Raw genomic sequence first — 27,347 nt, 5'->3', positions numbered from 1 at the left:
GTCACAGCTCAAACGTCGTCATCCGGATTTCAAAATAAAATATCAATTTCCATATACGTTGTATTATCTGTTGCTTTTGAATTAGCAAGTAAAAGGCAATTAGACATGTAAAGAGCGATTCATATTTACCGTGGAAAGTTACATGCAAGGTTCCTTTGTAAAGAGATCGGTGTGACCTTTTCCACAAAGTCTATATATAGCTTTTAGCAGTTTGAATCAGCAGCCAATGGACGTCAACTTACACCAGGAGGAGGAAAAAATGAAAACAGCAGTAAAATAAAGAATGTGATCTTTTTATTAAAAAAACAAAACAAAAACAATCACTATTGGACTCCAAAGAAGTTGACATTTCTGGATTTTTGACCTATTCTCTCTTTTTGCTGGAGTCACAAAATCAGAACAAAGTACTGTATGAGTAGCAGCAGAGTCTAATCTAGAGAGCCATGTGAAGCACATGTGAAGAGAAATAATCTGTAACGGCACAGAGGGAATCAAAAACTTTGGGGAACACATCCACTAATCACCTTGACACCAATCCCAGATGATCCTTTCATCTCAAGGCAGCATTTTCAGTGAGAGCAACATTTCCAAGCGACTTCTTCCCAGAATCAGCTTTATGTGACTTTCTTACCTGGGCTATTGAGCGTGCACCAAGACATAAAGACACTGGTGTAAATGTTTGTGAATCTTCAGTCATTCATTTTTTGCTGTTGCTTGGAAGGTTTTCATTTGTCACCATCTAATAACCGGCCCTATTAACAGCACAATACTTTATGCTGAAAAATGGCGTTAAAAGGAACTGAACACAAAAAAAAAAAAAATCTGCGTAACATATACACAGTTGAATTATACCGTTTAATTTTCACACAACCTCTTACACTGCAAACAAAACAATTCTTAAAATAATTTTTGCACATACTTCATTTACAATAACATGGCAGTTCAAATATAGTATTTAGTTTAATTTTACAAAATTATAAAATTTTACTGGACATATATACACAAATATACTGTAGGTATATACAAACATACATAGAAAAACAGCTTTTGTCTATTTCTCTGGTTGGACAAGGACAAGAAATGGCAAGAGCTAGCCCTGCTAGCTGTTTGTATAGACACAACAGGCACTCACTCTCACACAAACACATGCTTGCACACAAAGAACTTGTTCGCCACAAGCATCTGTAGCTTTAGGCCTGGCAACAGTCTACTCACAGTCTAACACCTCAAAACTTTTCTGTTACAAATTTGACCAAACAGATTCAGAATTCAGGAACATCACCTTCCACTTTCAAACCATCCAAGCTCCTCCTCCATTTCCACTGTGCTGTGGGCCAACACGTGGCATCACAACAGAAAATGGAGGTTGGGCACCTTGCTTAAAAGGCACTAGTTTATAAGCAGGCTCTCGTTCCAAACCTCAACTCTTCCATTTGCAAGCTGCTCTGCCACATGCTGGGATCCATCAGGAGAAGGACCTAACTTTGGGCGTTGTCCCTTTGCCACAAGTAGGGCAATAATATTAAGAGCATCTCGGGTGAAGAGGAGCAGGGCACTTTGGGTGAATTTAAAACTCTTTACTGTCCCTGAACAGGTCGATGCGCAGAGCCAGCTCCTTGAAAGAAGGGCGCAAACCAGGATCTTTGTCCCAGCACTCCTCCATGATTTCATGTATCTGAGAAAGAGTAGGACACGAACAATTAACAAATAAACAAACAAACAAAAAAAAACTACTGGTAGTGATTTGATTCCTTATATGGAAACGGAGTCATAACAATCAGAAGGATTTCTGTTGATTTTCCTGATGACTAACAACAAAACTCTTGAATGTCTAAACTATTCTCAATGGGCAACTTGTTGAAGCTCAAATTGAACTTAGAATGGGGAAAAAGATGATTTAAGTGACTCTGAATGTGGCACAGCTGTTGATGCTAGACAGGCTGGGAATTTCACACACCTGTAGAAACCACTGGTAGTCATCAGTGCTTCCCCTCAGCCTCCTAGTAGACACATCTATGGGATCAATTTCAAACTCCTATGCTGCTTTGTACTCAAGTTAAAACATTCACAGCCACAACCACAGTGTACCCATTTTCTAATAGTAGCTCAGAGCACGATAACACCACGTTACAAAGTTCTAACCATGTCAAACTCATTCCCCTAACATGACAGCGAGTTTACTGTAGTCAAATGGCTTCTGCAGTCACCAGATTTCAATCCAATAGATCACGTTGTAATTCGCATTATGGATGGTCAAGAAATATGTAGAAAGTGTGTTAAGCTGTCACATCAATATAGCTCTCTCTGAGGAATGTTTTCAGCAAACCTATGCAGGAAGAATTAGGCCAATCATGAAAGCAAAAGGGCATACAACCCAGTGCTAGGCAGGGAGTACCTAATAAAGTGGCAGAAAAAAGCATGAGTTCAATTTAAAGATACAATTGCTTGATGTGTAACTAAGCAACTACTTGGGAATAAAGCCATCCAGTGAGTTTGTCTATGTTGTGGTCGAAACTTGTTAGGGTTGATAACTTGACAAGAAAAACAAACAACCTCAAAACAAAAGAACAAACAGCAGAGCACGTTGATACCTCTGTAGGACATCCCAGGGGTTGAGGCAGCCTGCTGCCTGATTTGAGGAGCTCAATGAGGTGATAGACAATCAGCTGTCCTTGCTTGTCATTCCCCATCATGGCCATGAAAACCTGAGCAGGACGAAAGGAAAAAGCGTTTCAAATAGCTTGGTTTTCACCATATGACTTAAGCTATATAAAACTTAAGCTCTTGAGAAAGCGCAAGAATATCCTTACAGATAAAGCAAACTGAAATCTAATCTAAGACAAGTGAGGAATGAAGACAAGCGTGTTCATAAACTAACAGGAGTGTTATTACTGTTAACATAAATGGCAGCATGACTGGAACCAGCCTCTCCTTTACAAAATATAAAGTCACTTAGTGAATCAACAAAGTATAACTAAAATATAAAAAAATACACTTAAACATCTAAATAATTTTAATGATTAATTTTAATAAAATAATGTTACCAAAAAAAAAGAAAAAAAAAAAAAAAGAGGAATCATATCTCGGGCTCTCTGGAAACAGATGCTCTACCTAGAACGTGCATTTATGTGCACACCTCGACTCAGCGATGCTTCAGGTGAGGGAGGGAGAAACAAAAAGAGCCTCTTTTTTTCCTGGAGCAGTCAGATAACCTTTCAGTTGTTGCCAGGGTTCAAATGTTATGATTCATTTGGTTTCTTTTTTGTTTTTACAGAGTATGAATCACTGCATGATGTTAAAGGCATGCATTCTCCAAAAGACACATGCTGACAGGTCTGTGAAAACATATTTGTTCAGTTGGAGGGGGTTCCTTCAAATTTATTTAGCTTTTTTGTGTTTGAAGAGATTTCCTGGCTCACAATGAGCTTTTGGTGATGACTAAATGCTATTGTAAACATGCTCTGTTTTAAAAGGGAATTAACCGAGTTCACTTTATTTCACTTTTGTGCTAATGGCAGAGATGTGCAAATGAGGCCATTAGCACAGTTTAGACAGTAATATACTCACTGACTAGTCATTATCATAAATAACTGATGGATTAAAACTAACAGCATGTGTTCCAGTATGTTGCAGTATAGGTGGAGAGAAAAAGACCACTTGATGGGGTTAATTTTTTTTTTTTTTTTTTTTTTTTTTTTTAAATGTCTTCCAATCTGTTCCAGATTGTTGACAGGGCCACTATCAGCATACTCTTTCCCCCTTGAACACCTACTAGTAGTAACTCTTATATAGCTTACTAGGGCTTCACCAGGAATATATTGGCATAAAAGAAAACAAACCTCCACGAGTGATTATAAATGACTTTTAAACTAAAACTTTATTTAAACACAGATATAAACCTGAAACTCGGGTCTATGCATTTATGAAGGGGATTCAATATGATTGCTCTATTTTTCCAGGCGCATGAAAACTCCTTGAAAACTAATGTTTAGCTTGGTCAGGTGTAAAATTAAAAAAACAAAATACATATTTGATATGTGTGCGTTCTGAACACCATCTTATGTATTGTATTGTACCTGTTACTTCAAAACAGCAGACTAGCTTATTTCTGTTAGGTTTGAAAGAAAATCTGAATTCACAAAGAGTTTGAGGCGATTTCCACACACTCCTTTTTCAACATGAGAACCTTTTTTAACCAATGTTCCTACAAGCTCTGAAGTTAACCTGAAGGGTGTGACTCAAGGATTGTCCAGGTGTGAGTCAGGTAAATGTCACAACACTACTCCACTATTAACTAGAATACAAAAAAACACTATGGTGCAATGCCCAAAAGACAAAAGGCGATACAGCCCGCTAAAAATGGAATGTTCATCTGTTTGTTAGATGTTAGGGTGCAATGAGTGCATTTTGGTAATGTAATGTAATGTGCTCTTAAAACTCTAAAGTTACTGTCTTTTTTCTTTCTATACACACATAAAAACTTGAAATGCACTGTATGTATGATGTATTACTTACTGCAGGAGGACTGCAGTTCTTGTCACTGTGGGTGAAGAGCTCATAAAGTACAACTCCAAAGCTCCAGACATCCGACGCCACAGAGAACTTGCTTTCAGTCAAAGACTCAGGGGCATACCTGTGAAGCAGCACACCAGGTCACTCCATTTCTCTGAGGTTAATTTATAAGGCTACACTAAACTAAAAATAGAAGGAGGAGGATCACGCTTAAATTCTAAAACATAAACATATTCTGACCAGAATATGGGGCTCTCTCCCGGATCTTTGACCATGTAGTAGTCTTTGTCCTGAGGCAGAACTTTGGTGAGGCCGAAATCCCCGATTTTTACTCTGAGTTCGCTCTCCACTAGGATATTTCGTGTTGCCAAGTCTCTATGGATATACCGCTTACTTGATAGGTACTCCATACCCTATGCAAAGATGGAACAAAAACAAACAATCATATTTTATCACTAGTTTAAGTGGTCAGAAAAACAAAGAAACAAACAAGGGATAAACTGGCCATGTCTGCAGTACCTTGCAGATCTGAGAAGTGTAATGGACAAGCTTCTGATGGTCGATTCGCTCTCGGTTTTTTATGAGGTAATCTCGCAGACTTCCAAAGGGAAGATATTCCATGATGAGACGGAGGTTTCGTCGACCTGAAGAGAGGAAAATTAACAAAACACTAAATGCTAATCTGCAACCTAATTGTAGGAGGATATAATGAAGCAACACTGGGGAGGGTGGGGGGTACTGAAAAATATGTATGTCAATTATTTTTTCCAGTTGCAAATAGGACAAAGAAGTAGAAAATGTTTGTACGATGCATTTAGTTAATTAGTGAAAATGTAAAACTGTCTGTTTACTTTGTTTCTGTAAGAGAAAAACAAAGCTACAGAGATGCTGATCAAAAGTACCTGCACTGTAGCAAACACCCTTGTACTTGACAATGTTCTCATGCTGAAGAGATTTTAGGATCTCAATCTCCCGCTCAAAGTCTCGCATGTGTTCTGCGGTGCTGTGCTGAAGTTTCTTCACGGCCACGACCTCTCCGGTGTTGTCCTGCAGTGGGTCATACCGACACATCTCCACACTGCCAAAGTTTCCCTTGAACAGAAGAACAAATAATTGAGCTGTTGTTGTCTAGTCATAGTTTGATTTTTAATTGTACTGTATCCTTTTTGAATGCACATTTTGTTCAAAAATACCTCAACCTCCACATTTATCATACCTTGCCCAGCTGCTGTAAGAATATGAGGTGTCTCTCTTCAAACTGAGCTGGATCCTGATTGTCAAACCCACCAGATGCCCACGCAGAGCCCACTGTCCTATTTGGCAGGATGTCACTGTCCACGATCAACTCATAGTCTGGGAGGGAAGAAAGAAAGGAGAAAACTCTTGTGTCTGGATGGAAATGACATTGGACTTGTCTGGCCTTCCCAGGCATGAATCATAATTGAGGGATAACGGACACTTGGTTGCTTACACGAATGGATTTAAGCTGTTTGCGAAAATACCTATCTACCCACATATCTAACCTACTGTGACGTCACCTTTGGTTTGTGAAATCTCTTTTTTGTCATCAGGATCATGTAAAAACCAGCTGTGAAGGGGAGGGGTGGGTCTGACAGTGAAACTGCAGGCAGACCGACTCTAGGGTAAATACTATGGATGACCAAGATTTAAAAAGAGACTTAATTTTTCATTCAACACGACCCACTTCTATGAAACCGGAAGTTTGTTTTATTTTTTGCATCCACAGCTATATCCATCTGGTGGCCTCCAGCTAGAATCCAGGTTTAAGGCACTTCCACATTACTTTTTTTAAATGTTGTGACCCAGAAGATACTACATTCATGTTTCTGGCTATGTTTTTACAACTTCAGTTTAGTTTTTGAGGCGTCTACCAACCTGGTGTGAAGAGGCTGTGGAGGTCACGGATAACGGCACGAAACGTAGGCCTGAATGCGGGCTCATAGTCCATGCAGCTAGAAATCAGATTAGCCAGTTCAGTCCACTTTGGTGCAGGAAGCTGGTGGTGATCCATGTAAAACAGGGTTTTCTGGGACAGAAAATTGGGGATTAATGCCGGTGTGCAGATGCAGTGACTTAAAGCAACTCTTCAATTAGCATGCATTTATATGGAAACAATATATATATGAATATATGTTTTACATGTTGCCACTCAGCTTTACCTTGGAGTTGTCTAGTGTTGCTAAAGGTTTATCGCCACCACTGCAGATTTCCCACAGTGTAGTGCCAAAACTCCACTTGTCAGCAGCCAGACTCAGTTTGGCAGGGTCCTCAATACATTCAGGGGGCACCCAAGGGATCCTCTCAATGAGAACTGATCACAGACAAAAACATTTGACCTTCCACTTTTAGCTCTTCACTTACCAAATGCTTGCAGAACAAGACAGCAAATAACTAATTTTAGCTCTGTTTTTGTAACAAAATAGTAATAAAGCTCAGTGCAGTTACATCAATATATTAACTAGCTATCTACTGCCCCCTGCTGATATTCGGCACAACAGACAGACTCACTTTCTTTGGGCAGGACAGTGATGCTGATACCAGGATCACTTAGTTTGATGAAAGGTGGGTTCCCAGCCCTCCGATCCTCTTCTCTGATCAGGAGAACATTTTTTGCACACACATTCCCATGAACAAGATGTTTTTCTTCCTACAGGAACAGAAAAGAGAAGATATCACAATTTCTTATTAACAAAAAACTTCCTATATTCTTACATTTATTTTTTATAATGTACTTTAGTTTTAAAGTTTCACTTCTTTTTTTAAAAAAAAATGTTTCAGTACTAAACAGCTGTAAGCAACAAATAAATCTATATTTATCAATATTTTAGCAATGACATGACCTAAAATGAAGCGGCGCATATTTTCATACCAGGAAGTTCATGGCCCAGGCCAGCTGCTTCGCCACTTCAAGCTTCCACAGAAGGTTAATCGAGTTCTTGTTTTTCTTCAAGTAGGTGTCCAGTGAGCCGAATTTCACATACTCCTGAACCATGATGTCTGGAAAGAAGTTTAAAAAAATAAATAAATACAATGACTTAAAGATGTGGAAATTATGGTTTGTACAGTACAGCGATTTATAGATTTATTGCAAAAACCAAATTCATGAACTGAATGTCTAACAGAATCTCGGATGGGCTACAGTTCGGTTTTACATTACAATCAGTTACATGTTTTTAATATATACCCACTGAGTATATATAAAGAGTGGCTGTCACTTATCAGTCAGTGTGTCCTTGTCTTAAAGCCTCAATCTTTTTTCCAGTCGTCATCTTAACATAACAAGTAAACAGATCTGGTTTAAAAACTTAGCGACATTGCAGTCATACGGCAGCGACTTGGTAACATTTTCTAAACGACCATCATTTAGAAAATGACCATCATGCTGTACTCAGAAACAGCTGGTGATTGACACCATAAAGCCACTGGTCAAGTGTTTATTGACGTCATAGCTTGTGAAAGCTATGAGGGTAGCTTTCCTTTGGGCCAAAGTCCAACCAGGTCCAAATATACTCCCCGCCTACACAACCACTTTCACTAAAAACCTCCACAGTGGACTTCTGGCTGTTAAATAAACATGTTGACTCTTGAAGGTTTACACAACCAACAAAACCTCAGTTTACATTGAAATATTTACTGATTTCTTAGCTCAGCAAAAACTGGGTTTTGGCGTTAAAAAGTTCTGTATTAGGATTACTAGTACTACTAATCAGTACTTGGTTGTAAGTACTAATTAGTATTAACATTAAAGTCCAGCGACAAGATCATGTGTAAGATGTGGGAATTTTGGCGACTGACCCCGTTGCATATGGATTTCTCGGACTACCTTTCTCAAGGATGTATGAACAGCCAATTTCAGCTTTAAACTCTGGTCAAGATTGTGGTAAATCACGGTGCATAGTTGGCACATTAGGCTTAATGACATGGCTCAAATTGTTTGTCAAAAAAATAGCTACTGAGATGACTTACTCTCTTCTCCACAGACACAAACGCCGTAGTTTAGAATAAGGTGTACGTGAGACAACTGGCTCATCATGCTGGCGGCTTCAAAGAACGACTGCAGGACAAGAAAAAAAAAACAAAACAGGAAAATATATATTTATTTGCTGATGAAAAGAAAAAAAACCCCCAAACAAAACTATATTACATCAGTGGTTTAGCTATATTTGTCTGACAAAACCTAAGATTAGCTCCAATATTACTCCAAGAATACCTCCTATTCTAAGGCTGCGCAATGAATAATCAAATTAAATTTAGGGCTTCCAATAATTATGAAACCATGTTTGAGATAAAATTCATTTTTGCAGATCCTGTTATGCATTGGTGATCTTGTTTTATCTTGTTTTGTTTGTCTTTCTTTTACAATGATGCACTTTTGCCCCTTTCTAAAAAAAAACCCAAAAACCAGAAAAAACCCCAAGTGACTCAAGGCAACAAAATAAAAAAATAAAAAATAGCTACCCTCCCCAGCAAACAGTCACAAAAATAGAGCCAAATGACGCTTTTATAAGGCAGGAAAAGCCTATAAAAAGAAGTCACATGGCTCCTGCCTGAAATTTCCACTGTTAAAGAAATATGCCAGTAAAGGGACTCAAGAGCGGTGGTGTAAAGTTCCAGTGTTTTGGCTGATGATCTAAAGGACACCACAAAATGAATTCAACTAACTACCAGTACTAGTCGAAGCCTTTGTTATGCCCCCTGACGTAAATATACTAGAAAATCTGGGCAATCACACAAATTTACAAAAATCAACGCCTATGTAAGCAAAACATGCACAAAAGCCACAGACCTCAGAGAAGTTCCTGTGGGCCTGGTCCAGCACTTTCATGACTACTTCCGTTTGATGCTCTCCATAGTCTCTCAGCTCCTTCCGAACCCCTTTAAAGATCTTCGTAAAAGTCCCTTGACCGAGACTCTCCATCTAAGAGAAAGATCATCATTGAATAAAAACTCATAACACCAACACATTTAACTTATCAGTGAAAATATGGAGGGTATCCTATAAAGGTATAGCAATTCAATACTATAACATAATAATGCTGAACATAAGAAACATTCATGTAAAGAATGACTGGATAAATGAGGGCATACAGACATATTAAAGCCCTGAACATGTAAACTAAGCTTACAAATTCCAGATCTTCTTTCCTGATCTTGTGAAACACCATTTGACTGATGTTGTGTCGATGTAGTGATGGGGACAGTGGCACTTCTGAACCTTTGTTGCTCCTGCACACGAGGAGGCACGACTTTTCTGTTAGTGGAAAGAAAAGAAAACAATCTTACTTTCAAGTTTTACTCATTGGCACAGCCTCTACCTTAACTCACAGTTTCTCCATTAATATTGAAAATTCCCCCATCCTTCCTTCCACGCAGGTAAAGAGTTTGGGTGTCATAGTTGACAGTACTCTCTCATTTCAGCCTCACATTAATTACATAACCCAGTCTGCATACTTTCACTTGCGTAACATTAACCGACTTCATCCCTTCCCTACTCCCCATGCTGCTGCCATCCTTGTCCATAGTCTTATTACTTCCCGGATCAATTATTGCAACTCCCTCTTATTTGGTCTCCCCAATAAGTCCCTCCATAGACTTCAACTTCTTCAGAATTCTGCACCTCGGGTCATAACTCGTACTCCCTTAAGAGACCATATCACCCCAATTCTTCAACAGCTTCACTGGTTGTCCATAGAAGCCAGGATAAACTTTAAAATCTTAGTTTTCACGTTTAGGTGTATTCATAACCTTGCCCCTCCTTATCTCTATGATCTGCTTCACATTGCCACTGTTTCCCGCTCTCTCAGATCTTCATCTGCCACTCATCTTGTTGTTCCTTCTGCTCGCCTTATCACTATGGGGCACAGAGCTTTCAGTCGCTCTGCTCCTCGGCTGTGGAACTCACTTCCTTCAGCCTTAAGAAATATAGATTCCCTTCCCTTACTCAAGTCACAACTCAAAACCTACTTGTTTAAACTGGCTTACTCGCTTTAATACAGATTTTACTTGCTGTCAAATCGTGTTTATTTTTTTTATTTTGTTTGTGGTTGCATTTTGCTTTTTTTTGTATTTAAATTTATTAGAATCTATTTTAATCTACTGTTTTATTGATGTCTTTTTCTCTTTGTAAGGTGACCTTGGGTTTTAGAAAGGCACCCTCAAATAAAATGTATTATTATTATTATTAAGAAACTATTTACTAAGTATCCTGCAATAAAATGTAACAACCCAACTGAGAGAGAAGCATGGGAACTGATGACAAAGACTCGAGAAGTTCCGTGCTATGTGTTTCTTCATCAGTTTCTGGGAAAAAGACTTGTGGTAGAATTATGAAAGCAGACAAAGACTGAGGCACCTTTGAGTCATCCTGCCTGGTAGTCTGCGTTTCGTGCATTTTCCTGAACTGTTGCTCTTCTGTAGTATTATTGATTGGCTAATCTATGAGGAATGTTTGACTCCTGCTAGAAAATCAAATTTAGTACTTTTGTGACCTTTACAGAATAAAGAACCCACAAAACCTCATTTACAGCTTTTCAAAATGCATGGCAAATGTGACATGGACATTTCATTTGGTTGTTTTCTACTGTTCTACATTAAATATTAAGTTTTGCGTTTTCGCACACAACTAATGACAAATACAGAAGCAAAAGCTAAGACTATGAAATCAAGATTTACGGCCTAGACACCAGCAACCTCGTGGAAACTTGTAGTCACTAGGAAAAAAAAAGTGTCTTCCCCAACCAGTTTACAAGTGGCGGTGAAGTCAGTCAGAAAGTGGGCGCTGCATCAAAAACCTCATTGTGCTTGCTTTGGTTGCCAGCAGATTCCCATGATCACCTCTAGTTTGTGTGGACTGTGACATCTCTGCAAACACTTGCCATTTAAACTCCGAACAGTACTAAAAACACAAGGAGTGCAACACAAACTGGAAATGAAAAACAATAAACAAAAACAGTCACCTTTGATAGTTAATGTTGTACCTGTGCTGCAACGAGCACACCTCAAACGGTGCAACTTTTACTTTTTACCGAATACACAATATAGTGTATGCTACTGATGTGTAACCGGGACAAGTCAAAGATTGTTCTCTATTTGCCTAATTTAAGTATACATACTTAAAATGAGTATAACACTTGAATGTTTCTTTTGAATCCCTTGTCTTAACTAACTTGATGAAAGCTGTGTAAGCTTAGATGATACCAGGTAACAAGCCAACATAATGTCTTGATTCACGCTCAACCGGCCAGCTAAATAAATCCCAGAACGTTGATTCTGTTCATCTGAAAGTTGCACTCCTCCAAGTCACAAAATAGAATCTACTAATGACAAGCTGTACAGTTTCACACACACTACCAAGGCTAGTTGTGTACTGAATTGAAAAAAACAAAACAAATGTCATCAATGACCACAGGCACCAGCCTGACCATCCCAATACATTTGTTAAATTTATTTACATTTCCATTTGTTAGAAAGAACTAGTGTGTTAACTTATAAACAAATGCGAAGAGATAGAGTCATTATCCTGTCAGGATGCAGTACATTTTCCATTCATCACAATTTGTGCAGTTTACAGACTGCACAAAATCCTTCTGATGCAATATCTACTATCTGCGCTCTGCTAACATGCACATAAATTGGACAAATCCAGATTCTGTTAGTTTTACCTTTGGATTTAGGAGGGCAGCACTTGCTGAATTGGAAAATGATGCTGTCTGAGCGCACTGTTTCCTTCTGGTAGCAGCTGAGCAGTTCTTGCAGACTGCTGAAGTTTCTTTTGGTTCCACTGAGGTTGAACTCGCCACTTGCAGACCTGGTGATCTGGCAGTGCTTGTGTTCTATAGCATCATACACCTGGCAAATGCAAAGAGGACACCAAATTAACTATTTTAATGATGAATTTAATGTAAACTGAGAATCCTTTAATCATGAAAGACACCACAATAATACAATACAATACCAGAAAGAATTAGTAGGCATTAATAAACACATACTGGTGCATTTCAACAACAAATGTGGTAACATGACAAAAGTTAATCTAAAAGATAAATATAGAATGTATGAAAGTTACTTACCTAGAAATTAAAAATCTAGCCAGCCAACTTGCCAGACCAAACACACTGATGGACTCTTATGTCACATTTGGGCAATACACACAAACAAACAAACAAAAAAATTAAATGAAAGACCACAACTGAGTGTCACCTACCTCAACGGGGAAAGTCAAAAAGTATTTGTTGAAATCTTTCGGGCTACATCTCAAAATGTACAGTCCCCGTTTGTTTCCAGACTTCTGAAGCCAGTTAACTGCAAACTCCATTCTACAAGAAAAACAACAAAATAAAATTGATGGAGGAAAATGCAGTATTACCAGCTAGAAAGCCTTTATTGCCATCATATTTGGGATACAACACAAGTGGGATATATAAACACCAACTGCCAAAGGAATTTGTCTACATTTTGGACACATTACTAAACATTAAATAGGAACACAATAGTATAAACATTTTAAATACCCATATTTATTTATGAGTCTAAAACACCTAAGTGTTTGTTTTAGTTTAAAACAAACACACTTCCAATAACAGCATAAAGCAGGCTCAAATTGCAGAAATAATCATATTTAAACATCTCGGCATTATCTCACACTCTCTTTCACACACACAAATATACAGCTATTAACATTTGCTCTTAAACTGACAAAATAGCATTAGTCAAAAACCTGTGGTGTCAGCAAATTTAAAAAAAGATGACAAAAATATCAATATTCATGAAATTATCCATCCATCTGTTGTAGTCAAACACACACTCCCACACACTTGTTTGCCTCTGTCTCTCTCACTAACAGCATAATGTAAATCTAGACTGGGAAACAGCTTTGCTAATGTGTAAGTGTTAAACTTACACATGCTCAGTGTCACATATGCTCTGAGTTTAATGACCGACTCTGAAACATTGTAGTCTGGTGAAAGTGGTAATGTTTAAAGATTATACATGTAAAGAATTAACCGAAAACACACTTGTTGAGCTGAAAGGAGAGGAGCGGTTTTGGTAGAAACAAAGAATAATATATAGGTTTGCCTTTTTGTTTTAGAGACTGGCTGTTCTGTCAGTCTGATTTAAAAAATAAACTGACAAGGACAATTCCCCATAAGATGATATTAAGTGGTTTTACTTCTTCGATCACCCGTATCTACAAAATACAGTACTGTGCAAAAATCTTGCAGCCACCCCTTATTTCTGTATATTGTGCTTCTAAGGAGCCAGACTTTCTTGTAAATTTTGAAAGTGATCAAGAAGATTCTGAAAGTGTTTCAAAGATTTCTTTGAACATTGGCTGCTTTTTCACTCATTGTCAGTGTTGTCTTTGTATCTAACAATTTCAGAGGAAAGTTTTTTTGTTTGTTAGGCCACTTAACACTGACCTATGAATCACTCAAACAAAGGCCAGTAACACAAGGGGTAAACCACTATTCTGTCCACACATAACAGACAACTCAGAAAAGAACCACTTTTTAATTGAATCATTAGGCACTTTCTTTTGAGCAGCCTGTGGTGTGCAGTGCGTCATTAAAACTTTTGAAGAACTTCAAAACTTTGCTTTCAAGAATTTTAAGGTCTTACAGCCTTGACTTAAACATAAAGAAATAATATTGTTAAATAAACACACACACACACACACACACACACACACACACACACACACACACACACACACACACACACACACACACACACACACACACACACACACACACACACACACACACACACACACACAGGCCTAAACGCCCTCAGTGAGATCATTAACATTAACTCACTCCGGCTATAGTCTACAAAGTGGTTGAATCGTCAGCCACCTCCTCTACATGGATGACATCAAGCTGTATGCCAAGAGCGAACAAGACATCAATTCACTGATCCACACCACTAGGATCTACAGCAACATTTGAATGAAATAGCAAACATCCATGAGTTCATTGGGAAGATGGCTACAACTGCTCACATGCTTAGTGAATACCTCAGGCAGCAAGCAAGAACAGGAAACATCATGGAAGGAGAGACCCCTGCTATGCACCACCACAAGACAGAAGTGGAGGCTGATATCCTACCAATGGATGGACAAAGCTGACTGAAAGACTGCACAAAGGCACTAATCGTGGCAGGACAGGAATTAGACCTGATCACATGATCCATAGATGCTGGGGTCTGCTGCACCAGGCAAGACCCCCAGGTGCAGGGTGTGCAAAGATGCCACTGAGACAATCCAGGGCATAACAGCAGGGTGCAAGATGCTAGCAGGCAGGGCATACATGGAACGCCATAACCAAGCGGCTGGCATAGTATACAGGAAAATTGGAGCCAAGTATGGCCTGGAAGTCCCAACGTCAAAATGGAATACGCCCTCTAGAGTGGTTGAGAATAACCAAACTAAGATCCTGTGGAAATTCCAGATATAGACAGACAAACTGGTGATGACTAACCAACTGGACAAGCAGAGGAACAAGGTCATAGTGATAGATGTAGCTATATCCCTACATCTAGAACCCAGGAAAACTTCAGAGATCTCTGTCCAGAAGAGCGCGATCCTAGGAACAACAAAGACACTGCACAGGACCTTCAAGCTCCAAGGCCTCTAATAGAGGACCCAAGCTTGAAGGATAAAGACCACCCACAAGGCGAGTGGGAAATTTTATTCACCTATATAAATGAATAAAACATCAAATACATCATGTTTTACATCATTCAAGCTGGATTTTTTTAAGGGGGAAGTTCTTACACATGTCGATGTTACAATATAATATTTTACATACGTGATTGGACCGTGGCAATGAGAAGATATGGCCTCAACCAGCCTAGGGGGAGCCACTTCTTTACAAAGGTAATGATGTGCATCTGTGGTCAGTCGATAGTAGCCATCAACGAGGGACACAAAAGAGAGGGCTTCAAGCAGGCTGGGGAATTCCAGTTCCTAAAATATCAAAAAAAATGTAACAGACCACATCCGTTGATTTCTGTCACACAAACCAAAAAAGAAATGTGAATTTATCTGTATATTAAAAAGGCATGAGTAAACACTTAGATGATGGCTGTGGTGAGAGTCTACAAAGAAATAGATTTATAAGATGAAATTACCAGATTCTTGCCATCTTGCTTGTTAATGGTAACCACCCGACTCTCTGCAGTGCCGTCTTTGTTGGCCTGTTTGATGCTGATGTTGGTGACGTCAGGGAAATCACACAAGGTCTGTAGTTCCTGGCAAAACAGTGTAACATAGGAACTTAAAAGAAACAATTACTACAATAACAATTCAATGCTGCATTAAGGCCCTTTTACAAAGAAAGCAGCATGTGCTGCACTGACTGATACCCAGGTGGAGTGAAAGGTCCAAAAATTGCTGCAGTCTGAATGGATGCCCACTCTACGTGGAATAGATGCACCTGGTTCCTGTGATTTCAAAACATGCATCTCTTATCCAAAAGAAAGCTTTCGCACTATACCTACCACAATACTGCTCTCCTCCCGAGGTTCTTATGCACATAGTTGTGTCATAAAGTTTGTTGAACTCAAGTTTTAGTTTATTGTGTGGTCAAAATTAGCACAGCTGTAGGCTTCGTTTCCATCAGTCGCGCAAAAGGTAGGTCACACTGTGCAGCGGTCTAAGTATAGAGCTAGAGGCAAAACATTGTGTACTGGTGATACAGTCAGTGCAATGTTTATTTTGACATATTTTTTTATAATTCTGTTGTTTTATCTCTGCCTCTTATCTCTTTTTTTTGGGGGGGTGATAGTTTAAATCAGTTTTCTAAGAATCTAAACACTTGTTTGTTACCTCAAGGACTATCAAAAGGTGTTCCAGTGAACAGTCAGTTTCTTTATCTTCCAAAACATACACTGTAACACAGTACTCATTGTACCAACCTGTTCCGAGTCCTTACTCAACTCCCGACACCACTGTATGCCAGTATCTGCTGCCACCAGGATGATGCGCTGGACGCCTGATGGCTCCTTGACCTGGAAGGTCTCTGTATAGAAGGACTTCTCCAGAGACTCCATGCTGATGAGGTACTTAAGCTTAAGGTCACGAACTGTAGTCCGACACTGGCTGAACTGCTGGATGAAGCGCTTGAAGCGGAAGCGGATGCGTTTACGTGTCAAGAAATTGCAGTCCTGGATCTGAGCTCGCATGTCCTTTGGCAAGAAGGACTTGTAGCTAAAAGAGATTCAGTAAATTCTCATGTCAGCGTGATATGCCAAGTATCATGAATCCTTTAAATGTCTCATAAAAAAAGCTCTGCACTTCCACATATTTTGTACAAAATTATAAAATAAAAGATAGCAACACAAATTTAAAGAGTTGTTCTTTGATGTTTCAAGTTCAAATACACTAAATGGACAAAGGTTTTGGCCAACACCACATAATATTATGACCACCTGCCTAATATTGTGCTGGCCCCCCTTTTCCTGGCAAAATAGCCCTGACCCTTTGAGGTATGGACTCCACTATACCAGTGAAGGTATGCTGTGGTATCTGGAATTAAGATGTTAGTAATAGATCCTTTAAGTCCTGCAAGTTGTGAGGTGGGGTCTCCATGGACTGGACTTGTTCGTCCAGCACATCCCACAGATGCTCAACTGGATTGAGATCTGAGGAATATGGAGAACAAGTCAACAGCAGAAGCTTGTTGTTGTGCTCCTCAAACCACTCTTGAATCATTTTTTGCTTTTGTTGCAGACCGCATTATCCTGCTGAAAGAGGCCACAGCCATCAGGGAATACCGTTTAGATGGAAGAGTGAACATGGTCTGCAACAATGCTTAGGTAAGTGTGATGGGTGTCAAACTAACATCCACATGGACGGCAGGACCCAAAGTTTCACAGAAAATTACCCAAAGCATCACAATACCTCCGCCAGTTTGCCTTCTTCCCATAGTGCATCCTGGTTCCAGGTGCTCTACAAGAAACTCACGCGGACAAATGTAGCTATCCATGTGATGTAAAGGAAAACGTGAGTCATCAGACCAGACCACCTTATTTCATTGCGCCGTGGTCCAGGTCTGATGCGCACATGCTCATTTTTGAAGCTTCTGGCAGCGGAAAGGAGTCAGCATGGACACCCTGACTGGTCTGAAGCTACTGAGTGGTAACTTTTGTTGGATTGGACTCGCTCCCCACGCTCATTAATGAGTCTTGGCCTGTCGCTGGTTCATCACTGTTTCTTCCTTGGACCATTTTTTGATAAGATACTGACCACTGCAGACTGGGAACACCCCACAGTAGCCGCAGTTGTGGAGATACTCTGACCCAGTCATATAACTATCACAATTTAGCCCTTGTCAAGCTTTCTCAAATCATTATGATTGCCCATTTTTTCCACACATCAACTTGTGGATCAAGTGAACAAAATGTTCACTTGATCAAGCATCTAGCCATTCAGTCTGCCTTTACAAACATTTGTAAACAAATAGATGGTTCTAAAGAGTTCACTGATTTCCCATTTGGTACTTTACTAGGATGTTACCATCGCAATAAGTCAGTTCTTAAACATTCCATAGTCAACCTTATGTAATATTATTGCAAAGTGGAAGCATTCAGAAATCACGACAACTCAGTCACAATGTGGCAGACAACATAAAGCTATAGAGTGAGGTCTGTGAGTGCTGAGGTGCTGTAAAAGTCACAGATGCTCTGCTGACTCCATAAGTGCAGAGTTCCAAACCTCAGCAAAAACTCTACGCCAGGAGCTTCATGGTATGGACTTTCATAGCTGAGTAGCTCCTGTATGTTTAAGTCTATAGGTGCCTCAGTAATTATGTTCACCTGGTGCAAATTTGCCAAAATTCTTTCACAGCTGTTTTTGTTAAGGCAAATCAGCATTATTGATGCACAACATGAGTGAAATCAATTAGTAGCAGTGAAACAGATAAAACCCATAAAAGCAACTCTAAGTACCTTATAGAGTGATATATATCAAGAGGCGACAGCTGCTTTTCTTTGGCTGTTCTTGTCATGTCAAGTACAGCCAAACCAAGGCACTCTTCTTGTGTCTCATGGGAGTTGGAAAACTTCACCAAGCCATTCAGATAATCATTCCTCCACTGCGATGAGAGAAAAATACCAATCATTGTTAGTTGTATCTGATCGAGCTAACGTTCAGGTGAGTATACTGCTGTCTGTCCACATTTTCAAGTCTACTCTAACTCTACTTAAGTCGTTTCTGTATACCAAGTGTGACAGTTTTTAATTAAACCAACAATCTCAGGATATGCTCCTATCAAAGCACACAAAAGACTGATATTTAAAATGGGTATGGACCATACAATCACAGCCAGGCTTACAAACAACTGCCTCATTTTTTGTAAGCTCAGTTATGGTGTTAATCCAAAGCAGGCAGAGCTATCAGTGTTAAGTAAGTGTAACAATAAATTTAAAATTAATTCAAATTTATATTTTTATTGATCACAGCCTCATGTTAAGGTTCTTCCTCCTATTCTCTTTGTCTTGTTTTTTTCCTATGTACAAATATTTCTCTGTCACCTTCTGACCCTAACAGTTTAGAGAAAAGTTAGGTACAACATAGGTTGCTTGCAGTGACTGGATCAAACACTGATTATGCAGGGTGGCTCTTTACCACAACTGACCAATGAATGAGCTTCCCGTGAGGCCCTCTGGCGTCATTTTTTCAGCTCTTGTTTTGACTGTAATAAGAAGCCAGTGTGAACACTAAACAAGAGCAAAACTACAAGATAACGTTCAACCCTTTCTTTAACATATTGCATTGTGCACCAATTACAAGCTATTGTTATTGTGTCTTCAATAAAACCGGAAAAATGTTTTTTGTTATTACACCCAACACTGAAAAAAGGGTTTAGTAAAATGACAGCAAATTCTAAAATTCAACAATGCCCCCTCATTTTGGTTTTGCCCTTTTGCAAATTATCAACTTTCTTGTCAGAAACACAGAGGGTAAGCTGACTAGACCACAAGGAGTTTAACATATCCTCTAAATGAATGCAAGCATATAGAATAGCTTTAATGGCTGCAAACACACTAACATATTTAAATGACCTCTTGGGTGGTGCTTCATCTCTCCCTCTTAGGGTTTTGCCGAGCCACCACGACAGACTTCCACCACCATAATTCCACATAATCCTAAGTTCATGCAGAGTTCAACTTCAGCCACACTGTAGGCTTAAACTGTAACCATTCACCTACCCTGGAAACATTTCTATTACAATGTGGTCACTAAACATTAAAATATTTTTTTTATTGTTTTAACTGGCTGTACAGTTTTGATGACTCTTCTGATAAAGCAGGGGTGGGCAATTCCAGGCCCCAAGGGCCGGTGTCCCTGCAGGTTTTAGATGTGTCCTTGAACCAACACAGCTGATTTAAATGGCTAAATTAGCTCCTCAACATGTCCTGAAGTTCTCCAGAGGCCTGGTAACAAACTAATCATGTGATTCAGGTGTGTTGACCCAAGGTGAGATCTAAAACCTGCAGGACACTGGCCCTCGGGGCCTGGATTTGCCCACCCCTGTGATAAAGTTTACTGCACTTGTCCCTTTCTTTCCTAAATATATATTTTTCATTGGTGTAATGTTAAAAAAATAAACTGTATATACCACCATTTCATTCTAACCAAAGCAAAACAAATGCAAGTATCCAACGTAGAGTAATATTTAAATATTTGTCCAATTAAACATCAGCCAACACCACAGCAGTTAACATAATAAACCTGTGAATTTCCAGCAAAAACATACAGTAGCAGGTACTGGTTTTGTTATTGATCCTTACTGGTACCCTAACTCTACCTTTCAATAGGAGGATTTTTCTTTGTATTACTGACTTAATTAATAGGCCAGTTACATTTCTGGACAGTGACAGAAGAGAAATATCTGTGAAATGCAAGTAAGGAACTTGCTTTCACGTTAGGTTTCATAGATGCAGAGGTGTAAATTGCTATATACAAATGCTAACACTACAGTCACATCTCTCTTCGTGTGAGGGAGATAATGAGATACACTGAAGTTGCCAGATCAGAGAGAATAGAATAAAATATACCAGTATCTTAGTTTCTTATTCATATCTTTATGTGTATCCCTGAGTAATGAGAAAAAAAATCATTTAAACATGATAACTCATAATCTACCAAACTCATAGTTCTGCACTTCAAGGATAAAAGCTGCTTTTTTTTAACACTTTGTCTACATTACTGGTAATAAATGCTGCTCTTGAATATTTTTGTTAAATTAACCTACATATAAACAATCAACTTCTAACCTATTTGGGGTTTAGGTGAGAGCATTTACCTGAAAGAAGAGGTACGACATTACAAAGTCATCAATGACGGGGCTTTCTGACCCTTTTGTGACTCCGTATCGATAAGCCCTGGACGCCCCACCACTATACCAACCAGGGAAGTAGTACCTGTGGAAACAGGTTAGAAAGAAAATGTAGAGAGTCATTAAGACGTTTTCATTTTAAATCTCAAAAAGACACAAGAGAAATTGCAGAAGCAAAATAAGGTATGCTACCGTATTCTGAAAAACACATCTTCAGATGCAGTCTCATCAAGCTGGAAGATGTGGTTGGGTGAAAACCACAAGTGATCCTGCTCTCGGAAAAGACCAAAAAGGCTGCAATAAAGTGGTGATATATCTACAGTGACGAAAGAATGAGAGGGCATATTATGTTCTGTAAGCTTGGATTATATTCAATTAGGTAACTAACAACAAATGAATGCTTTATTTAGAGGGAGCTCTGAGGACTATGCCTCAGGATACAGAGTAGAAAGTGTTTCTTGTACTAACACAGGTGAAAAAGGTCAATAAAGATTGTCTAAAATGTCATTTGTGTTTGCTTTATCATCAGATGCACAATATGCAGGTGAGTGTAGTCCCACTCTGCAAAGCCATACTGTTGATGAATTTTACCTCTTTAAAAAAAAAAAAAAACAGTACAAAGCTATGCAATTTTTTTTTCTTATCATTAAAGACAGTAAAGGCAAAGTTTAAATAAAGCACGGAGATGAGCGAACAAACTAACATTTTTTCTGCTATTAGGTTTTACTGTGGCCTCTTGATAACCTTATCTTGGGATCTATGCTCCAAGTTACAGAAAAACACATGAATGGGGGTTCTTTATGGAGACTTGCACAGCGTGAGTACTCACTGCATGCCTTTGCCGCATCTATGCACAGCTCTTCAGCTACATAGTCCCCAGGTGGGTAGCTTAGAAAGCTGCCGTCGGCCGCTCCCTGGTTGGTGTGATATAAATGAAGCCTTAGAACAACAGCAGCTGGTCTTGTGTCTGCAGATTCCCGATGGGCAGTCCCATTTTGGTGCGCCACTGGACATGTGTCTGTCACAGTGTCCATGGCTGGCAGGGAGGCCATCAACAGCATACAACCTTCAGTAATAATAAAAATAATAATAGTAGTAAAGTTGATTAGTATAGAACCCATCAAAACCAGCATTACAAAATGTTTCCCAGAAACATAAAAAAAAGATATATATAAAAGACATATATAAAAAATGTATATAAAAACCATTTAACCATAAATTAAAACTGACCAAGCAAACACAAGTGTACTTTAAAAAAATGACTAGGATAGTGTGATTCCATTGTAATAAATAACTTAAAATTGACATAAAAATCTAGACATTAAAAGAATAAAATGAAAAAAAAAATGTTTGTTAACATTTGACAGAAAATAAGGTTAGAGAGGATAGTTGGATCAGTGGATTTTACTTGGAGAAAGAGCTGTCTGTCATCAGCATGGTAGCAAAACTAAATGTTATTTGACTAATGTGACCTACAGGTAGCACAACAAAAAAACGAACCCAGTACAGACCTCTGAGGTAGGGCTGGGCCATATTATACCGTTCACGGTAATACCGGTACAATGTTAGGCAACGATAAGAAAATGAAATATCGCGATAGAATATGGGTAAAACGCGCATGCGCACATGGCCGAAAAAGCATGGCGGTAACGGAGAATGAGAAGGGAGAAAGCGGATCGTTCAGTGAACCAGAATTGGTTTGTAAAAATGGTGCCACTTCAGTGATGTGTTACTGGTTTGGTGTTTGTCCGTCAGATACCCACCAAAGCACTTTTTTTTTGTAGAACATGCAAGCGGGCTGGTCGTTATTGCCGTATTTGTCGGACTAAGGTGCTCGTAAATCTGGGAGTAATCTGGGTCCTAAACTCCACCCATTCAGGTCCCAAAGTCAAACGAACACTGCAGCATCACTGAGAGTTATAAACTGTCTAAATTCTTTCATCTTTAATAAAACGATCAGCATTGCTGCTTTACCAGGTGTAACTATGAAGTTTAACATCCAGGCATCCATGAAAACAGAATTTATTACATTTAACGGAGTTAGAAGTTAGCAGAAAGTTAGCGGAAGTTAGCTCGCTAGTTTCGCTAGTTACCTAAACATGATGTAGCATGTTCTGACTGAGAGATTTCTGAAAAAATTCAAACGTACAGCTCTGCTATCACTTCCAACATAAATGAAGACAGGAAACTAAACAGCAGTGACGTTTGTAAGGTTACTGAAGTTGGGCTAGCTGGTATGTAATGATGTGCTACGTGATCGCTAGCGACACAGCTATGTTAGCATAACATAAACAGTGAAGCTGGAGAAATCAAGGCTAACACTTTTCCACTCAATAAAAGTTAACGTGAAGGTTCCTGATGGTTAGAGACAAATGCAATCGCATGGCAGGATGCTGTAAACGGACCAAACTTCAGTCAGGAGAACAACTGAGATAATCCATCCACAGTAGAAGGTTAGTCATGAATATACCGCAACAACATGGGAATAGAGCAGCTGTGATAGAATACAGCATTAATGAATCAATGGTACAGAAGTGGAGGAAGCAAAAAGAATGAGTTGAATAGTTTGATTTATCTGACTGCTTTGTTTGTGTCTTATAATCCCGTGCACCTTATGGTCCGAAAAATACGTATTTGACTTTTTTATTTGGCACACTGCAGTTTAATGTTGCAAAGCACCTCTTTTTAACTTCAGTGGATATTATACATGGTTATGCTCAGGATATGTCAGCCCATTTCTACTGGAAATGCCTTTTGGTCAAACTTTCAGCAAGGAATTTGCATTTGCACTGTTAAATTTTTATATAGCTTTAATGCACATAAAAAAAAACAGCTGCTTGTTTAAGTGAAAATAAATGGATGGGGTTTTTTTTGCGCTAGTAAAGTTGTGGAGTTGTATTTTGTCTCGCAATCAATTATATCGTCAGTTATATCGTTATCGCAAATTTTCAAATATATATCGTGATGAATATTTTTGGCCATATCGCCCTGCTCTACTCTGAGGGACTTCATATTTAAGAAAGGAGAACTACCAGTGAAACCAATGTTGTTGTTGTTGTTTTTAAATTGGTCAGATATGACGTAAACCAACAACTGAGCTTTCCCAGACATACCAACCCAGTGGCGCAGGAACATTTTATAGCCTACTGTAACAAATGATGCACACAAGTAGCGCAAAAGGAGAACACTGACCAGTATCAGCAGTTTCTTGATAATCTAATAAAGACAGTATTGCTACATCTCAGTACTGTGACGCTGACTAAAACCTGAATCTTTTCAAAGATATTCTGAAATAATGTTTCACGGTGTAAACAGTCTTCAACAATTTTGCTATAAAAGGTAACCTTGATATTTGACTACAACAATTAAAGACTGAAGGATTGAGGCAAGATTCTTTTTTAAATAAGTGGTTGCACACAGGTCAGGAAAAAAAGAGTACTGTTAATTACTGAAAGCAACCAAATTACAGTGACAGTGAATTATATCAACAGAGCTTGAGAAGTGCTTCAGTTGTTAGAACTTAAAGCTTATTCACAGTGACTGGCATAAACTATGATAAAATGTTATGGTTGATGTAGGGGACATTATTATAAGAATCAGGAGATACTATTTTTGGATTTTATGTCATTAATTTTATCACTAAACAACGTTTTTCACTCAACATGGTAATCTTACTAAAACTTAAAGGCTTAAAAAGACAGTCACACATAGGAGGTCAAAGTCAGGAATCAGGAGGAATACTAGTGGTGGCTGGAAGCACTGATGAAAATTTTTGTCCTGTTTTCTCATTAAACGAGCGTAAGCATACTGACACGACCTCTTTTGGCTCTTCACTTGGAAAAAAGATATCAAACAGAATCAGAATCAGTTTAATGCGACATGTCAGCATACAGAATGATACCAAGTTCTTCTTTTTCGTCTCCTTTTTTTAAGGCACTCTGTGATAAATTCAATATTCTGATTAGGGTACATGGAATGAACTTTTACATAAACTGTTATCAAACGTGTTGCATAAAGCTGAAGTACAGAGGAACCATTGTCAGGGCAGAAAGATTATAAAAGCTGTATATCTAATTCAATGAATGGCTGCCTTTACACGCAGAAGTACATTTTTGTCAATTACTTACACTTAAATAGTAAAGACTGTATATACTAAAGCTCTAAGAACAGTACAATTTGCACTTTGCCACGACAAAGCAGCATAATGAAATCGTTTTTGAAACAGCTGCTAATCCGCAAACCCCCACTCCTCTTGCCCTAATCAAATTGAGAGCTGAATTATGAGTGTTATGGTACTTCTTACAAAATTAAAACCTACTATAAATAGGTTATGATTGTGGGTTAAATAGGTTATATAAATAGGCCATTAACACAGTCCTGTCCTCATTTTCATAGACAACAAAACCATCTTCAATTTAAAAAAAAAAAAAAAATGTTACTAAACGTCTAACAGCAAAGAAATGACAGAAATTAGCTCTGCTCAAGTGACTAGCGGTATAACAAAATAAGTGGAACTATGTTGGAGTATAAATAACTCCCTTTCCTTTGTCGTCACTTTTTGACATCACTGAATCAAAGTGGATGCAATTAAACTGAACAACAGGAAAAAAACAGCGCCAGTAACTCTTAAGTTCAGGTTCATATTGCTGAAATTGTGGACACTACTTTATACACAAATTCTGTTTCACTTTTTCTTGTGGAAGAATTTATAGATTCTTTGTTTTGACATTGATTCTGTAATTTTAATTTTTGTTGACACTAAAAAAATTGCTTAAGAGCAACTGGAAAACAAGGCTGACTACAGTTAGACCTATTAACGATTTATTTCGGAAAACATCAGGAAAAAAATAACAATACATGCTTGTTAAAGTTTCATTTACAGAAACTGCAACAGCTAACCGAAAACAAAAGCTCAAATTAAAAGGAACTAGAAAAAGTAAAAGCTCAGCATTTTTCTGCATAAATTAATTTTTTCCCCACTTAAATGACTAATTTTCTATGAGTTCTATTAAATATTACTGGACTTATAAGTTAAACACTTGTAGGCACACTACACTGGTTGGTAAGCAATAGAAAAATACTTTGAATGCAGTTTGATACATTGACACTTCCCAGAGAGAAAGAGGAAACCCATGACATTAGCTTTAATAAATTCTGATGTGCAAATACACTGACCAAAAGGAGTTTGGCTACATATACCATCTCCTATAATTTAAGACAAGGTTCTGCAATAATTGTTTCCTCAAGACTCCTAAATTTCTCTAACTTTTATTAGGATTACATGATACTACAGAATTTCTGGACGCGTAGCACATTAACCCAAATGTGACAGGTAGCAAAGTCACAAATCGATAGTGGGACTGGGCATATCCAGTGATATTTTATAAACTTGGCTTCAGAACAAAGTCACCAAGGCCATGATCTTGCGTGCTACAGTTAGCTATAGCTTCATTAGTTTAATTAGGTTGGGGCTAACAGCTAAGACACGCACCCATATTAGCTTAGATGTCATGTAAATAAAGTATATAAATGCATTTAGTAACTCCAGTATTTAAGAGTAAACCGTACAACCATGTCAAGGAACAATTTACGAGTGTAAACACTTACTTTGGTTGAGGGGCCAGACGTGCAGCTAGGTAGCTTTCTCCTAGTTACCTAGGCCAGCCAGCAGTGCAGCCAGGATGGACAGATTTCAAAGCTACTGCCAGACACTTCTGCTTCGGTTTTTGTAAGATCGGATCTTGATAGCTGTCCGAATAAATAATAATTCATTTATGGCCCAAAGCCACTTGGAAATATTGTTTTTTCCATGTCGCACTCGGCTGGCTAACTCGCTACATAAGCTAGGCTACCTCTGGTCAGCCCAGCGCTACTCATACCACTCCGGAGGAACTTCAGTCGTTTATCTTCATAATCTTCTAACTTCAGCCAGTGCTAACTCAAACAACGTCGCGCCTGCGTACGAGTTCCCCGACAGCACGAAATTCATTTAAAGACCGTCATCTCCTTGTACGAGAACATTTGACAAGGGCTACATTATTGACATTAACTAGTGAACGACTGACAAGGTTGCTAGCCACTTTCCCAGCCGTAGCTACAGCGAAACCAAAGCTCAGGGCGAGTCAACAAGCCAGCCTTTCCTATCATACCAATGCTGCATTTAGGGACTGTCGGAAAATGTCACACGTGACAACATACACGAGAACCATCAGCGTAACATTCGAAACTTATTAAGCAGTGGCTTGAAAATTAAAATGTACTACTCTTTGCTATGCTTAACATGAACTTATTTACCATACTTACTAAACATCTGCACGACAAGAAAGGAGGAGATGAGTAATGTAGGCAGGAGTACTGGGAAGACTGGTGTACAGCAAAGAGAGAGAGGTGGCAATGGAAAAGGCTTGTAGTTGTAACTGAGGCTGGACACTAAGGAAGTAGAAAAGGACTTGTATTTATATGTTAGGTAAAGAT

The 27,347-nt window shown here is 38.7% G+C and overlaps 1 protein-coding gene across 1 annotated transcript; it reads right to left on the bottom strand.

Moving 5' to 3' along the window:
* Positions 1 to 322: 322 nt before the first annotated feature.
* jak2b (Janus kinase 2b) lies at positions 323 to 26,998 on the bottom strand. Its single transcript, XM_063489165.1, has 24 exons — positions 26,481 to 26,998; positions 21,703 to 21,939; positions 21,066 to 21,189; positions 20,841 to 20,958; positions 18,481 to 18,626; positions 16,450 to 16,741; positions 15,664 to 15,783; positions 15,342 to 15,499; positions 12,737 to 12,848; positions 12,195 to 12,381; positions 9,660 to 9,784; positions 9,320 to 9,451; positions 8,500 to 8,587; positions 7,403 to 7,530; positions 7,042 to 7,180; positions 6,693 to 6,844; positions 6,409 to 6,559; positions 5,729 to 5,865; positions 5,415 to 5,604; positions 5,032 to 5,156; positions 4,753 to 4,925; positions 4,516 to 4,633; positions 2,592 to 2,705; positions 323 to 1,675 (listed from the first exon to the last, which is right to left on the bottom strand). The coding sequence occupies exons 2-24, from the start codon at positions 21,932 to 21,934 to the stop codon at positions 1,568 to 1,570; spliced, it is 3,369 nt and encodes a 1,122-aa protein (XP_063345235.1). The 5' UTR covers positions 21,935 to 21,939; positions 26,481 to 26,998; the 3' UTR covers positions 323 to 1,567.
* Between the last annotated feature and the right edge of the window lie 349 nt (positions 26,999 to 27,347).

This window comes from Pelmatolapia mariae, linkage group LG12 (assembly GCF_036321145.2).
Source record: "Pelmatolapia mariae isolate MD_Pm_ZW linkage group LG12, Pm_UMD_F_2, whole genome shotgun sequence".
Classification (NCBI taxonomy): Eukaryota; Metazoa; Chordata; class Actinopteri; order Cichliformes; family Cichlidae; genus Pelmatolapia; species Pelmatolapia mariae.
The sequence above is the reverse complement of the archived record's forward strand: the minus strand, read 5'-3'. Positions and strand labels throughout refer to the sequence as shown.